Source organism: Eretmochelys imbricata, chromosome 9, assembly GCF_965152235.1.
Source record: "Eretmochelys imbricata isolate rEreImb1 chromosome 9, rEreImb1.hap1, whole genome shotgun sequence".
NCBI classification, from domain to species: Eukaryota; Metazoa; Chordata; order Testudines; family Cheloniidae; genus Eretmochelys; species Eretmochelys imbricata.
The window spans coordinates 93,080,901-93,097,686 of NC_135580.1; the positions used below are offsets into that span (position 1 = coordinate 93,080,901).

A 16,786-nucleotide genomic window follows, 5' to 3' on the forward strand; every position below is an offset into this window, starting at 1 on the left:
TACATCTGGTTACATGTCCATATTTCTGTGATAACGACCACATTTAATTTTGAACAATTTATCATAGTTTTCACAGATTGCTCTCGCCACCTACTGTATTGGTATAAGCAAATCCTGAACTCTTCATCAAGTGATTCAGGAGGGTTCTCTTCACAAAATAGTCTAAGAGAGGTGGGTCTTATATAAATAATGGTTGAATATTAAGATTTTTTTCATCCATTTTTCCCATAACCAAGTTTTATAGTCTTAACTTTGTACTTCAGAAAAATATTTACTAAACTATCTAAACCGTATTAAGTACAGTTATTCTGCATTTGATTGATTAGTTGAATTTTCAATTAAATTTCATAAAACAGAGAGGCTTCAAGGAACTATTTCAATAAAAGTGCTCAGGTTAAAATGTCAAAGGTTTATGATTCACCAGAAATCTGAGATGAAATTATTTCTGTGTAATTCATGGCAGCTCATATGTTGTTCCTGCACATGACAGATTCATCTAACACTGCTTTCAGAAAGTGAAACGAGAGCTTTTTAGAAGAAAAACCATTAAGATCTTCTCTTTAAAAGCCTGTTTAATCTTAAATATTTAAAAAGAAAACCAGCTGTCTTTTTTTAATGTATCTGTTAGGACGGAGGATTTCGGATTCTATATTTTGCCTGCCAGAATTGATGATACAACAAATGAAAGCACTGTAAATGCATCCAGTTCTCTACTCAATATAAATGAGCAGCAGCAGGGTGCATAGGAGTTCACTAAGTGGACTACAGAACATTCCACTAACCCTATAATTTTGAAGGTTGGGGAGTGTTATGCAATAGAATATCTTTCTATAAGACCCCCTTCTCCAGTTCTGTTTTGGGTTATCTTTTAAAGTTACAAAGGGAAGTCAGAGTTTCAGCCGAGGTTTTTGAATTACATTCTCCGCAATTTTCAGGTAATTGACATGTCAGTATTCTAGAAGAGTCTCACAATTAGTTGTTCTTATTTCAAACCAGTAGATAGTTTCTGCCATTACTGATTTACTATTCAATTATTTGATCCATACATTCATCATTAAAATAACCTAAACTTAATAGGCAGCATGGGATTTTCCTCAGCCATTAAACATGTATTTATATAGACACTTGTCATATCCAATCTGCTTATCAAGTTAAAAAAATATAAGTATTTTCATGTAGTTTTCAAATAACTTGATAAGATACATTCAATTCTTATCAAATTCATTTTTTCCTATTTATATCAGTAAACAGTAGAACAATGAAACAAAAAACAACACATGGTTCTATACCCTTCAAGACTATGAAAACCCAAAAGAAAAAAAATTCTTTATTTCTGCAGGCTTGCAGTACCACTTCAGACATTATTTCCTGAAATGGGTCCAAACTGTAACACTGTTAATAATGTCTACATTTTCTGCACTTTCATCTGATAAATGTAGGAAAATCTCATTTAAACTATTAATGATAATTTTCAATTCCCTCTTCTCTGAGTTCTTACAGTCAAGCAAAATTTCAAAATAAATTATGTATACAAACAGATTTGTACTTACATTTGCCTTAAATCTTCTGGCACTTCCAGTTTGATCTTGTGAAAAGTATCTTTTGTTGCAGGTTTGTTGGGATTCACAGATCTTAAACGCTCAATTGTGACAATTTCATTGTATGTAGCATCACAGGCTGCATATTCTATTACATAAAACTGATATAAAAAATAATAAAATCATCCAAGCTACATGTTTAATGACAAGTACAAGAATTGTGCTATGACTGCACTGAGTGTGAAGTATTCTTTAATTGTGCAAATAAACTGCACTTTTTTAGTTTTAGGTAAAAAGACACTCCTAATCAAACTTCCTACTACGGGGATAGCCTACATAGTTACTTAAGAATAAATTTAAAAAGAGAAACTTCAAATCTAATGTCCAGACACTTGCAAAAGAAAAGAGAAATACAAGAAAATTGAAGTGTGTATGTATATATATTCCTACCTCACCCTTTATCATTCTCACTTTAGCCAGCCACCAGCAACATGGTTCTTTTTCATTTGCTCTGGAATAAACCTAAACAAAAAAGTATAATGTACAACACTGCAAGATGAGAACTGCCTTATATTAATAAAGAAACTTGTGTAGAATTTGCATAAAGCACATCACAAGTCATGACTGATATTACCACTCCTGCTATGCAAGAGCTTTTCAAGCCAGTAAATTATATGGGATCCATAAAATGTAAACAAAGTGCCTAGTTCAAACACCATAGCAAATATAAAATTATAGCCCATATGAATCAGCAAAAAAGTCAGGACAATCCTGAAGTACTCAAAAAAGCAAAGGAATTCAGACTTATAGGCCAGCTAATATTTCAATTTCATCTATAACTCTTCTAATTACATACAGGTATTGTACGGGTCATGCCAGTGCACAATATTATATAGTCAGCAAATTGACATATAGAACCTCTCTCATAACATCAATAAAACCAGCTTTATACTAAAAAGTGTTGCCAGGATAGCAATGTCAATTAGGGATGTGATGATTTTATGTTATTTTTTATACATCATAGCTATGTGTCAAAAGGCCTAGTATAGACATAGTTTTATCAGTAAAGAAGTGGTTTTGCTGGCACAGTTTATTTTGCTCTCTGAACCAAAATAAGCTATATTTCCATATCAGCAAAACTTTTAAATTTAGACAACATTTAGGAAAGAAGTAAGAAGTTTAAACTTGTAAAATAAGGAAGTCGGATGGGTAATATTAGAGTGACCTTAATTTTTGTATATTATATTTTCTTAATTGTAATTCTCCAAGATTGAAAGAAGTAGTAATATGTTTAATCAGCCCATTGTTAACTCTGGCTTCAAAACAACTTCTTTTGATTGTTGCTCTTTGTGCCTTTGAAAATTACCCCACCCTCAATAATACCATACTATAACCCAACAGTTCTCAAACTGTGGTTTGGACCCCAAAGTGAGTTACAACCCCATTTAAATGGGATTACCAAGGCCTGTGTTCGACTTGCTGGGGCCTGGGACTGAAGCCAAAGCCCAAGGCCCACCACCCAGGACTGAAGCTGAAGCCAGAGTGCTCCAGCCTCTCCTCCTCCAACTTGGGGCTTGGGCTCCCTCTGCCCTCCCCACACTCTGGGCAGCAGGGCTCCGGCTCCCCCATACACACTTGAGGCAACAGGGCTCCAGCACCCACCCATCCGGGGTCATGTAGTAATTTTTGTTGTCAGAAAAAGGTTGCAGTGCAATGGAGTTTGATAACCACTGCATAATCTATCACATTACTGCCAACATCCTGTGACAAAAACAAGTTTTAATTTGCATACAATTACACGAATTTGCACAAAATACTGCCCAATTGTGCAAATGGCTCCAATTTCTCCATAAACCCTGAAATGAATAGTTCTGTGCCCCTTCAGCAACAGATCTGCCTATTCCCTGCTGTAAGTCAATTATGCAATCCAAGAGCTGGCCCCGGGTCAATTAAACGTGTGCTTCCCAGCCCCTCAATTAATTCTCAATAAGTCGCACAATTATTTCTGGGGCCCCTGCCCACAAATCAACTCTGCATTCCCAGTCAATCAACTGGGGAAGTGAGAAAGACAGCTAAATCACAAGCAGATGGGTTTCCCCCAGAGATCGAAAGGAAGGTCTGAAAACCCATCAAGTTGGCAGGTATGTTATCAATGGGCACTGTAGTATTTTTTAGTACATATTACAAAGTTGCTTTTTTATCTTGAGGTTTTACTTTATACATATAGGCCCTGTCTATACTGCTGAAACAGTTCTGGCTAATATGATTCAAATCCAAGCACATACTAACACAATTTCCTTCATCAATGAAGACATGAGGATCTACTTTACAGCACTGTTTCTAAGCCAATTGCTATCATTACCATGGAGGTCAGGGAAACAACTGTAGCATACAAATCCCTCAAGTGTCAAGGATGTGGTTTACAACTGTCAAAAGAAGCTCTTAAATAGACTCAGCATTATCTTCTATAACGTTTGATATCAATGAGATGGCGTAGTGTTCTACTTATTCCCAGTTACTTAGCTAACATTCTTTTCCTGTCACTAAAAAGGTACTGTTTAAAACATAATACATACCTCTACTTCATCACTTTCATTTATATCTTTATTATAGCCTGCAGGTGGTGGAAACCTCACATCATGGAATGGAATTTGTCTCTCTGGCTGCCAGCTGAAAAGAAAAATACAGCGATAGATTGGCCCATGTACTTTCACTTTCTTTTTAAAAGGATGACCACAAGTGTTTTAGACCTGTAAAGTTCACATCTTTACTTTTCATACATTTTCACACAAAAACTTCATGAAATTTAAATTAACAGAATCTACTATAGAAATGTTGCAAAAAAAGTTTTTAAAATGTAGTTAAGCATCTTAAAACTAAAAGAAGTATTAAAACTGTATCAGGGACCTTACCACAAAATAATCCCCTCCTCCCCCGAAAATCAGTATTTTGCTTACAATACTGTCAAACACCTAGAAATTCTATTTTTATACTAAACAAATTCCAAATTCTTCTATTTTTGAATTTAAAAAATATTCCAAACTTTACTGAGTAGAACATATCAATAAAGCTGATCATTTAAAGGTGTGCAGTAAAGTATTGAAGATTTCATCAACTTAAGAAATATGTGCTGTATGCATCTTATAACCAGGCTAACATGGATATTCAAGCACAATAGCTTAAAGAAACAGACAGCTTGGAAATCTAGCTTTTTAAAAAAAGTTAAGTTTCAGATTTTATACCTTCTCTGAATCTCACGTCAACTTATTTTGGTTTAACAATCACATTTTTCTGTATCTTTAAATAATGTGTTTTTCTCTTCCCTGTTGCCATTTGAAAGACCCAAACAAATTAATAGGGAAAGTTCAATGACTTTATAGGAGAAACAGTAAAATTGACTATACACAGAGTACTGTACAAACTAAAAACAGAAAAAGAATTCTAATTTTAGTAAACAATGATAGTATGTAAATTATTTTTTCCACACATAAGTATAACTTATGTTAAAAGCTTCCCTTCAAAATGCACTCTTTCCTCAGGTCCTATAACACCCAGGCCTTTAACAGGAGCTAGCAAGGAATGTCCCAGCATACACTTAGTGATGTCACCTCAACCCCAAATATATGCTGGAGAAAGTTTATAGAGGCACATGTGCATTGTTTTCCTCCATTAAAAAACCAACAGATACATAAATACAGAATATTACCAAGATTTTCTCTTTTACTTGCCTCTAAGTGTATGTATTCTTTAAAAAATGGAAAGGGGTGGGTAGCACATGGATTTCTTGCAAGGGGGGCTGCCAGAGGCCTCAGTGTTGATGCTGCTACATTTTAAAATCAACTCAGAATAACTTGGTGAGTCTAACAAGTCTAGTAACAAGAGATACAGGTTGAACTCATGGAACTGATTTTGAGCCACCCAAACATAATATATAACATTAGTAATACGGCAATGTTTACCTCTGTCTTTAATAAAACAAATTAATTTTATTACATCTTTTCTAAATAAAATTTTAAAATGAAATACAATAGTTTTTATTGTGAAGAGCAATAGCATAAGCATTCAGATTTTAAATGTATTAATTTTTTTTACCCATACTGAAAAAGGCACTATTTATGTATTACTAAGTTAGAGACACATATTAAACAAACACAGTATTAGATTTAAACATTGTAAAAAACTATAACATCAGCAGTACACTTACTTGTTTTCAAATGCAACTGTTATGGAATCTTCATGTACATCCTTTACAAATGCCTGTATGAAAAAAATAGTAGAATTATGGATAGCGCCTATATTTTAAAAATACTGCCATCTTAAAGGTTCTTTTTTCCACTGACACCACTGAAACTCAAAAATTAAGTCTGTTTTAAAATCATCTCTCTCTAATTTTGCAGTATTTTCCTAGAAGATGGGACTATAGAGACAAAGTTGCTGACATCTTTGTATTCCCCTGGTTTATGGGCACCAACCAGTACACTGATGTGCTTATGCAGTACTCAAATCATACATGCACTATTTTCTTTTCACTTCTTAAAAAGAAGTGCAGAACACTTCAAACAGAATATACAACAGAATGTATAAATGTTAAATGCATTATGTATAGTTACTTAATATGTTGTGTTAAATAAGGTTTGCCTAAAATTCTACATTTCCTGTAGTTCTGACTGTAGAACTGTGGTATAAATCAAAAATCCAAAAAAAATTTTATTCCCCACCCCCATATCCCAGTACTCAGCTCTCTGAGCTCCCTCCCCAGCTCCCTTCTCGCCCCAAAACAAGTTCCAGTAACACCAACAAGACCCAGTTATACCCAATTCACCCAAGCTTTAGCCAGATTCCCTTCAATGCTATTGCCTGGCGCTCAGCAACTTCCTTTCTAGATTAATTAAAGTGGGACACACTATATCCTTCCCTCCATTTTCCTCCTGAGGTGGTGGCTCTGTAAATATTTCATCCCTAAGCTTCTCCTTTGGGATAAGAAGGAAAAGACTTTAGAGGGCCTACTGAACAGAGAACTGAACTGTGACTCAGGAAACCTGGATTCTATTCTCAGCTCCACCACTGGCCTGCTGGGTGACCATGGGAAAGTCTCTCTGACTTCCCATGCTTCACAATGTTTACGTTTCCCTATCTGTAAAATTATGATATCGATACTCATCACTTTTGTAAAGCACCGATGATATATGTACTGATGAAAAGTGTTACACAGAAAGTTATGTGGTATTATTCAGAGCCTCCAGATAATCATGGTTATGTGGAAGGGAGAGGGGTAGAAATTTTGAAATTTCTTCCACTAACTAAATGCCTACAAAAGAACTTTTGCAAGTGTCTAAAATAGAAATAAATAAATGTAATTGTGTTGAAAAACTATGATAACTGATGATAGGTAGCATGGGTTTTCTGCTTGCACTTGTCCATATAAGAAGTTGATTCATGTGTGTATTCAGGAAAGTAGATGGGGAAGAGGGACATGAATGAAAGGCCTATGCTAGTTTGTTCTACTAACAGCGATGGCATTTTTAGCACATCAGTAAAATGAAAATAATCTTGACCACTGACAATGTTCAAGATTATTTACACCAAATATTATGTGGAACATTTAACCTTCCCCCAGTTTTGAGACTTTTAGTGAAACGAGGGGACACTTTTATAATTCATATTCCATAGTAACTTCACTTTTCTTCCAAAACAGAAGCACCTAAGTGTCAAACAAGAGAATCAAGAGTGACTACTACTAAGATGAAGTGACATAGGTGTACATGAGTACAGCTGTGATTCTAGCAGGAAGTTCAATACTGGCTCAATAACCTGCAATGAACTAATAATCTCTTTTGAGCTGAGGTCAAAGCAAAGTGAAAAAAAGCAAAGCCACCGTTAGTCTCTGGAGCCCTTTCGCAGTATGTCCACCCTTTAAAACACTCAAGGAACATTAAAGGAACCATTAAAGTTATTTATATCGAAGTACCTTCAGAAAGGACACAAACTGGTTATAAAATTTGGCCATATCACTTACAAAGCCTCCCTTTCCATACATACCAAAAATACAGTTAATATTTTTCTCTGGCATAACAGAAAACAAATCTAACATCAGAGCTCAGCGTCTCACACATGCTGAGATAGGTATAGAAATAGTATTTACATAAGACAACAGAACTTTAGGTTCACATACACCCATATGGGTATTGCAAATTTTGCATACATCTCATATCCATCTTTGCTCTTGTCTTGGCTTATACTAAGTCCAGGACAGCAGCAATTAAGGATATGCATTCGACAAATCTTAGGATAGACTTGCCCCATTCTGAAACAGTGAACACATTTTCAAATGTGTGTCATGTGCAGGTCTGAATCAGCTACTGATCTAGATCGGGGTAGGCAAACTTTTTGGCCTGAGGGCCGCATCGGGTTTCTGAAATTGTATGGAGGGCCCGTTAGGGGAGGCTGTGCCTCCCCAAACAGCCAGGCATAGCCCGGCCCCCGCTCCCTATCCGACACCCCCTGCTTCTTGCCCCCTGACAGCCCCCCGGGACTCCTGCCCCATCCAACCCCCCTGTTCCCTGATGGCCCCCCAGGGACCCCTGCCCCATCCAACCACCCCTTCTCCCTGACCCCTCGCCCCTAACTGAACCCCCCACCCCATCCAACCCCCCCTCTCCTTCCTGACTGCCCCCCCAGGACCCCTGTCCCCATTCAACCCCCCGTTCCCTGACCCCATTCAACCGCCCTGTTCCCCGCCCTCTGACCGCCCCAACCCCTATCCATGCCCCTGACCACTCCCCGAACTCCCCTGTCCTCTAGCCAACCCCCCCGCTCCCTGCTCCCTGGAGCACCAGTGGCTGGCAGCATGGCTGCACCAGGACAGGCAGCTGTGCCACGCAGCACAGAGTACCGGGTCAGGCCGGGCTCTGCAGCCCCGCCGCCCAGAGCATTTCCCCGATGATAAGGTGAGGCTGCGGAGGAGGAGGGACAGCAGGGAAGGGGCCGGAGGTGAGCCTTTCGGGCCAGGATCTCAGGGGCCAGGCAGGATGGTCCCACGGGCCAAATGTGGCCCGTGGGCCTTAGATTGCCCACCTCTGATCTAGATATTAACAGACGTGGATGCCTTGACATCTGAAGTATACTGTAATCACTACCACACATTGTATAAACCTATCATTCTGCAGAAAGGCAAAAGAGCAGGTCTATGTACTATTAGTAATAGTCACCTATGCAAAAGCAAGGATAATCTTATCAAAATTATCTGATTACATCATGAAAATATACATCTTAAATCAAGAACCCCAAACTACTCGAGTGAAAAAGTAAGAATGACAGATATCAGTGCCAGAAGGAAGAACTTGAACTTCTTAATCTTTTTGGTTTTCTTTGAACCATAATAGGATAAATGTTATATCTCTTTTTTAGTACGAAGAAACACTGAGTAGAAGCCTTTCCCTTTACAGTGCTGAGCACTTCGCCATCTTTAAGGACTCCTGAAGCTGTTCTAAACACTGAACATGGTCCATGAAAAATACAGGAAATGGCATGGAGTGAACTGGGATAGGGTTGGGTGGGAGCAGAGAGAGTAATTGGCTCTTCTATCCAAACTCAACAATTGCTAGAATGTGTTAATTCCACCACATCCAATAAGGAAACGGCTCAAATAGCCCTAGAAAGGGAATTACAGAAAGAAGGGTAGTCAAATTGAAGACAAGCTCTGTGTTCTTAAAACAATCCATCAAATGTTTTGCTTGGAAAAAGTGAAGGTCACATGAGCAACTGATTAGGACAATAACCTTTGAGGGGGATGTTTTTTCCTTTCTTCTCATAGGCTTTAGTCTGAAGTTCAGGTAGGTTGAATGGTAACCCCCTGCCATAGTTACTCTCTGTGGTAGCAGAAAGAGGAGGTTGTTGAATCTTTCTAGCTTGACTGAAGATGACTCAGAGATTGTGCAGAGGATTTAGCATCTATTATTTTCTTTGAGTCTCATCTGTTTTCTTACCATACACATTTTCCACAGAAAGGAAATTTTCAACGTGGCTTAAGCCTCAACTAAGAGACATGAACACTTAAAGCCAGGAACACTGAAGAGCAATACCCATATGTAACTGCTCTTGCTGTGATGTCCGTATCTGTGGATGCCAAATCTGTCTAATGTCTTTCACTGTCTTCCTCTGTTCCTCTATCAGATGGCCCAGAGGAAAAAGCACCTAGTCCCAAAGCTGATATAAAGTTAAATGTTGATGGACTGGGAAAACTGGAATATAAAGATGCAGAGATATGTATATCTCAGGCTCATAGGTGTATGGGTAAGGAGGGATGGAAGACTAGCCTGAGCAAACATGCATGACAGATAAGAGTGTGAAACATACTAAAGGTAGAGGGAGACTAAGATGAAGGAAAACAGGGGGAAGATAAAAGGTTGGAGTAGATATAACATCAAGAGGAATGATGTTCAGAAAGAAGTCAGGGGAGCGAGGAACAGACCATGAGAAGAACATTTAGATTATTAGTGGCCATTGTCAATTTTTTTTTTTTTTTTAGGAACTAATGAGCAGAAAGGTTTGCCCTTACTGCTCGAGAGCCATAGAGCACAAAAACAGAAAGCACATAATATAGACCAGCCTCCAGAAAAATTGAAAATAACTAAAGTTGTTCACTCTCCCCGACATGAAAAACTTAATGTGGTGCACTTTCATCATGGCAACTGAACAACATTAAATCCCTGTGCTTGACATTACTAACATAAATAAATAAAACCTGTCCCTTCAACATATTGATGCTACTGGAGGTATCAAATGTGTCAACATTCACAAACTCTGCAAAATAAAGTTTTACTTTCAGTGATCCAAATATGGCCTAAATTTCATTATTAGTCATTTTACAAATGTAAAAGTTATGCTACTGTAAACACCAATATATATATTATTTCAGTGCCCAAAAGTATGCTAGGCATGTCACATGAACAATTCAAGATATGGTACCTGTCCCAAGGAGTTTAAAGTGTAAAATCAGATGTAATAACTGGAGATCAGAAAGAGGGGGCAGGGGAGGGGCAAGAAAAAGAGCAGGGATAAAGGTTATGGTAAGAAAAATGTTCAGTTACTCAGTATGGCATATGCAAAAACTATTGACCATACTATTAAATTAAGTGTTAGGGGGGTTAAATTAATCATTTAACTTGCTGCTCATGGATGGCTGAAGTAATTTTTTTCTTCAAAGGAATCAGAAAGAGAAAAGTGAGCCAATTTGGCTAACAAGCCTGGGAAAGGCATTCCACATAGAGTAGCAGAATGGCAAAAAGTCACAAAGGAGCATCAGGGGAAGGAAACAAAGGGAATGTCCAGGCTGGCACCATTAGAAGGATGGAGGGGATGGGAATTGACAGAAACGGAGACAAGGTTGGAGATATCTGTTGGGGATGAATTACATAACCTTCAAAGAAGGGACAAGGAACTACAATAGGGAGCCAGGGGGGAATTCTGCAGGATGTGATGGGACTAAAACAACAAATGACAAAGATTATTTTAACATTAGCAGTTTGGATGGAGACAAGTTCAATATCCAGAAATTGAAAATAAAAATTGCAGTCATTGAGGGAATGGACAAGCAATTTAACCATTAGGAAAGAAAAAAAGGGGCAGATTTTAATATTGTTATGGAAGAAGAAATGGCAAGATTTGGCCACAGACAGGAAGTGGATGGAGAAGTCAAAAATGGATCCACGTTACAGACTGACAGGATGCTAACAGTATATCAACGGCAAGAGATAATGGAGGTAATGGAGTGTCTTTCAGGAAAAGCAGTCAGTATATTCCAACCCCACTGGCATAGGATTGATCCCATTAAACAGCTGCATACAACATTTTCTTATCTAATTCGAATAATTGAATATGCTCACAGCTAAATGTTTTTTTAAGTGACCTCTTTGGTCACTTGCAACAGAAGTCCCACAGACACACCTACTTTAGAAGAAAAAGATACCAAGTTTTAATCAACATCTTATGTTGGCATCAATTTTACATGTGAGACTAGTATTATGGGAGACAGGATTAAGCTATATAGTTTTATAATGCATTTAAACATTATGAACACAGTAAAAGACCTAACACTGGTAATTTTCAGTAAAACTAAATAAAACTGAAACAAGTACACTACTGAATGTCTTACTTTGTATACTGTATTGTGCCTTCTACCGCATCTGTATTCATTACAGAAAAATACTTATGGATAGGCATCATGGTTTTCAAGATTGAACACAGAGCTGGAAGTCAAGAACTCCTTAGTTCTAAATCATATTTCCATCAATAACTCAGGGAGCAGCCTTCAACAAGTCACTTAACCTATCTACAAAATTAGGATAATAAAAATTATCTACTTACTTTGTGGAGGTGTTAGAGGGCGTTAATTCTTTGAAAATATAAAGTACTAAGATATTATATTAAAATCAGTTCTCTAATATACTGTAGAAAAATAAACTATAGTTATATTATTAACAGCATCCTTTATATTTTCCCTATGCAACTGAAATGAACACCATTTTCTAAAACTGTCACTGTCCTCAACTGCAATTTTTACTTCTTGAAGTACTTTGACAGGGAATAAATGTTTAGAGGGAAGGACATTAAAACATCACCAATTATTTTGTATATGAGGCTGCAGAGCAAGTGGGTTAAACCCGCTTATTAATTTGTTCCCTAGTGTAAATTTTCCATTAGATGTAAATTTTGTACCATGACACCCCACACTGAAACACATACCATTCAAAAACTGTAAGTGTACTTAAGTATTACTCTCTGAAAATAAAACACTGTACAGCACATATATATTAGTGATGTCCGTGTGATGAAATGCATTTATCTTGCATCTTTGACTATTTTACCTGCACTATGCCCATTAATGCCATATCAGCCAACACTTAAAATTTTAACCGTCCAAAGAGATTCAGGTCCAAGCCACAAAAGTCAGGCTGATTTCAAATATGCCTAAAGTTCATATATTTCAAATATGCCTAAAGTTCATATATTTTCAAAATCTGAGATTTTGGGTCAGGCTCTTCTACAGCTACAAACCTCTGAACAGCTTTAAAACAGCCATTGAAAAAGAAATATACACACATAGTGTAAAAAATGTTTTCTATCCTCAAACATGGAACATCCACCCCCAGTTGAACGGGTCTGAGTGACAATGGGACCAGCAACAGTTCTAAGTTCAACATCTCATGAAAACAGGGATCGCTAGACATAAGCGTCCTACATTTCATATGTGCTGAGCACTCTCAGCTCCCATTGCAATGTGAATAAGAGCTCAGAGTTCTCATCACTTCTGAAAAACCAGGCCAGAGAGCTTTACCCATTTGAAAGCTAGAAATCCTACCTTTTACATGTGATTTGATACTCGTTTCTAGCTATGACAGGCTATGAGGTATCTGTTCTTAGATTTGTGACAGTAAGATTTATAAAACCTATTTTAGATCATTAAACAGTGTGTATACTGAAGTAAATATTAGATGCCAAACAGACCAAGACCCCACTGTAATAGACACAGTACAAACAAAAGCTTCCCCAATTTTAAGTTACGCTTTTCCCCTCCACTAATACAACTGGACTTACAGTATTAAAAACAACCTTGGCATCTGGTAAAGGGATAAAAAATATCCAACATTTTTAAAAGCTCTCCATTATATTACTAAAACATTTTCTTTTAATATATATGGCATAAAAGTAGTATTACTGATAGTTGGTGTTACTGGTATGATGAGACTACTGACCTTCATTTGGGATAACCTAAATAATTCTTTGTAAGCTTTGCCACTCAAATACATGGTCATTCCCTAACTCATGCCAGTAAATGTCTTCATCCTTTGTCTTGTACTCCATACATACTAGCATGTACCCTGATTTAATGTATTTACAGTATTTTTGCTAAGGGTCTTCCAATCAGAGTGAATTAAGGTGGTTTTATAGTACTAATTGTAGGATGATCACTAGATATTAACATACCATAAAATGAAATGGGATGATGAACAGTTTTACAATATTATAACTCTAGAGGGATCCATCAAGATGCTGCTTGAAGAAATTTTCCCATTGGGATAGTCTTGTGTTTAAGCTGTTCTGTTCCTGGCCCCCATCAGAAATTTAGTATGATGTTAGGCAAGCCATGTAATTCCGTGCCTCAGTTTCTCCATCTGTAATATAGGGATAATCTGACATCTGACAGGGCAGCATGAGAATTAATTAATAAGTGCAAGGGGCTTGGGTATTATGGTAATATAAAAAAAGATATAACTAGAATGATAAACCATGCCTTTTTTGTTAAATACTAATCTCAGAGTATTGTTTTCTCTAAGTAACCTTTGCATCAGAGTTGATCATTTTGCTTGCCATTTTAAACCTTTCTTATTTACCCTTCCTATTTGCTAAAAAGAGCTTATATGAATTCTAAAATATAAGAAAAATATATTTTTTTTTCAGAGAAATGTTGTAAAATAGTCTGGATGTACTAAATGATGTTCACATTTAGTAAACAAACTCTCAGTTTATGGAACAAATAGAGTAACTCATGAACCAATGAAACCTTCCATTCATCATCCACCTAACTTGTTCTGGGACCAGAAATGTTGGTAATAAAATAAAATGTGCTGGGTTACATGATCACCTTATTTTTTTATTATTATTATTATTAGTAGTAGTAGAGTAAAAAAAAATGGAAGGGATCAAGAAATTTACAACATTTCCCAAGCAGAGAACTTTCTGCACTGATATAATTCAAATAAAGTACATGAAATTGACTTTATATCTTCTCTGTCATCTTGTCACAGTAGTATATATTTTTAATCAATTATTAACCAGAGAGTACATGTTTTAAATGACCTCTTTCTACAAAGCCTGCCTATGATATATAATGCATTTAATTACTGGTGCACAATTAGATAAAAAGCTACTGTCATTTAAAAACCCTTTTTAATTCCTAAAATGCATACTTCATATTCTCAGTTATCTTTTGAACAATTATCATCAACCCAATAAAGAAAAAACGAAGAAAAGACAAAGAAAAGAAAAAAGGGACTTATGTGAGTGTTCAATATTTTATTTCCTAGTACTTCTATACAGATCTGGGATTTCAATTGGAACACTCCAGACCCAACAGATGCTCTATTTAGCACTCATATATTCTCTCCTTACTATGAAAACACATGAGATGGCATCAAATATGAAAACATCTCCCTCCAGATATTTTAAGGAAAAAAACAAAGATTTTAAACAGAATTAACTTTTAAAAATCTGTATATACTGGCATATACATTTTAGACCACTAGAACTCAATATTATCTAGGTCCCTGACCCACCTTCCTACCTCTCACATGCTATAATACATTATGAACTATTCAGTTCCATCCATCTCCAGTTTGTTAACAAACACAGGACACAGCTGAATATTAGGCCCAATTCTTGAAGGCACTAAGAACATCCAACACCCATATGAACGGAGTGCTCAGCACCTTGCAGGAACAGGCCAGACCCATTCTGGTTAACTGTATTTTGACAAAGGGCCTGAATCCACTACAGCTGACTCCAATGGGAGTAGGCCCTAGCCCAACGTTTTGCTCATGGTTTTGGTTTTTTTAAATCTTCTGGATCACAGACACTGCAACCCAAATGATGTTCTACTGTAAACTGACCAATGCTCTTCATTTCATGTAACCCCAGTGGCAACAACAACAACAAGCAGGAATAACTGGCAGTGCCCGTGGTCCACCCTCAGTGAAGGCTCTCCCCACCACCAATGCACACACGCCACCACGTTCACATCCAACAGGCTAAACCACGTTTTCAATGGGAGACGTATTTGGCCAGTAACGTTTCCAGGACCTCGGAGCAGGCCTGAAGGCCAAGGGATGCGCCAAGCCAGGTCGGCGCGGGCATCCCTGACCGCAGCATTAACAGCGCCACCGGGAGCGGCGTTTCATCCCGAGGGCCCGGTTAACGAGCTTCCGGGGGGGGCCCGCCCGGCAGGGGCTCGCCGGGGTGCGACGCAAGGCCCCTGGCACGGAGGCTCTGCTCAGCCGCGGATCCCCCAGCGCGCTACAGGGGGAGAGGCCCAGCCGGGCCCTCTTCATCTTCCCTCGCACCCCGGGAGCGGCGAGCCCAGGCCTCCCTGCCCCCACAGAGCGAATGTCCCATAGGCCCGAAGCCTCCGGGCCCCCGAGCTCCCTCTGTCCAAGGCGGCCTCCCTCATTCGTCCTCCCGCCCCGCTCCGCTCCCTCCCCTCAGGTGTGGGGGGGGAGGGACCGGCTCTCCCAGGCCGCCGTCTAGGCCAGGCCTCTCTCCTTTCCCCATCGGCGGGAGGAGCCGCCGCCTCCTGCCCAAGGCCCCGCGCTCCCTCCCCTGAGGCCCGGCCCCGGCGCGTGGTACCTTGTAGAAGGCCCCATTGGAGCCCCGCACCTCCACCACCAGCTCCTCCATGTTGTGCCGCGGCGGCTCGGCGCGGGATGCCCAGGCCCGGCGCCGCCTCTCTCTCTCCGCGGGAGGGGGGCCTCGGTTCGCTCCGTAGCCGGACGGGCGGGGGCGGGTCGGCTCCGTTCCTCGCCCGCGGCTGCCCGGAAATGAAAGCGAAACGGTCACCACCCGGCGGCGCGCGGGGAACAGGGGAGCGGGGCGCCCGCTTAGAATGTAAACATTAAACCCGCATCACGTGACGGGCTCCGCTGGAGAGGGGGAGGGGCGGGGAATTAACTCGCGCGAGCACGCCCCGCTCGCGGCCACCTAACGGCCAGCCGGCCACACCCCGCCCTCACACACACACAGCCGCGCTAGCGGCGTGCACGCAACCGAACCTCACGGCGCTACGGCGTCCCACCCCCTCCGGCCGCGCTCTGAGCGACTGCACCGCCACCCAATGGCGGCACGCCATCGACGCGTGCGGCGGCCAATGGGAACGCCCGTCGGGGAGGCCCTGTGACTCGGGAAGGCGCGGGCTGCCATGGGCTTTCAAAGGGGCCCCTCAGCTCCGTGACCGGCCCGGCCCGAAGGATTGAGCCGGGGGGGTGGGGCTTGTCCAGAGACATAACGGTGATGGTGGGGCCCGTGGGGCGAAGGGTGGGGCGGGGGAAGGCTGGGGGAGACGGGGGCTGAGGAAGGAGGCTTCCTGCAGCCTGGGGAGCCGCACGGCTGGTGCCGCGGGGCGGTCTGCGGGGGGCGCCAGGGCCTCGGTTTGTAGGTATTAAAGAAGGCCCCTTTGCAGCTGCGTGGTAAGCTGGGTC

General features: G+C 40.0%; 1 protein-coding gene across 3 annotated transcripts in view; it reads right to left on the bottom strand.

The window, feature by feature from the left end:
* FMR1 (fragile X messenger ribonucleoprotein 1) overlaps positions 1 to 16,302 on the bottom strand; it is a 57,245-nt gene extending 40,943 nt beyond the window's left edge. Inside the window, exons 1-5 of one of the 3 annotated variants that reach the window (XM_077825580.1) lie at positions 15,939 to 16,294; positions 5,743 to 5,795; positions 4,115 to 4,208; positions 1,989 to 2,060; positions 1,551 to 1,699 (exon numbers count right to left, since the gene is read on the bottom strand). In XM_077825580.1, coding sequence (XP_077681706.1) covers positions 1,551 to 1,699; positions 1,989 to 2,060; positions 4,115 to 4,208; positions 5,743 to 5,795; positions 15,939 to 15,989 — 419 coding nt within the window. In that variant the 5' untranslated portion in view covers positions 15,990 to 16,294. Of the gene's footprint in view, positions 1 to 1,550; positions 1,700 to 1,988; positions 2,061 to 4,114; positions 4,209 to 5,742; positions 5,796 to 15,938 lie in introns of all 3 variants that reach the window. The other 2 variants (XM_077825581.1, XM_077825582.1) reach the window with 2 other exon arrangements.
* Between the last annotated feature and the right edge of the window lie 484 nt (positions 16,303 to 16,786).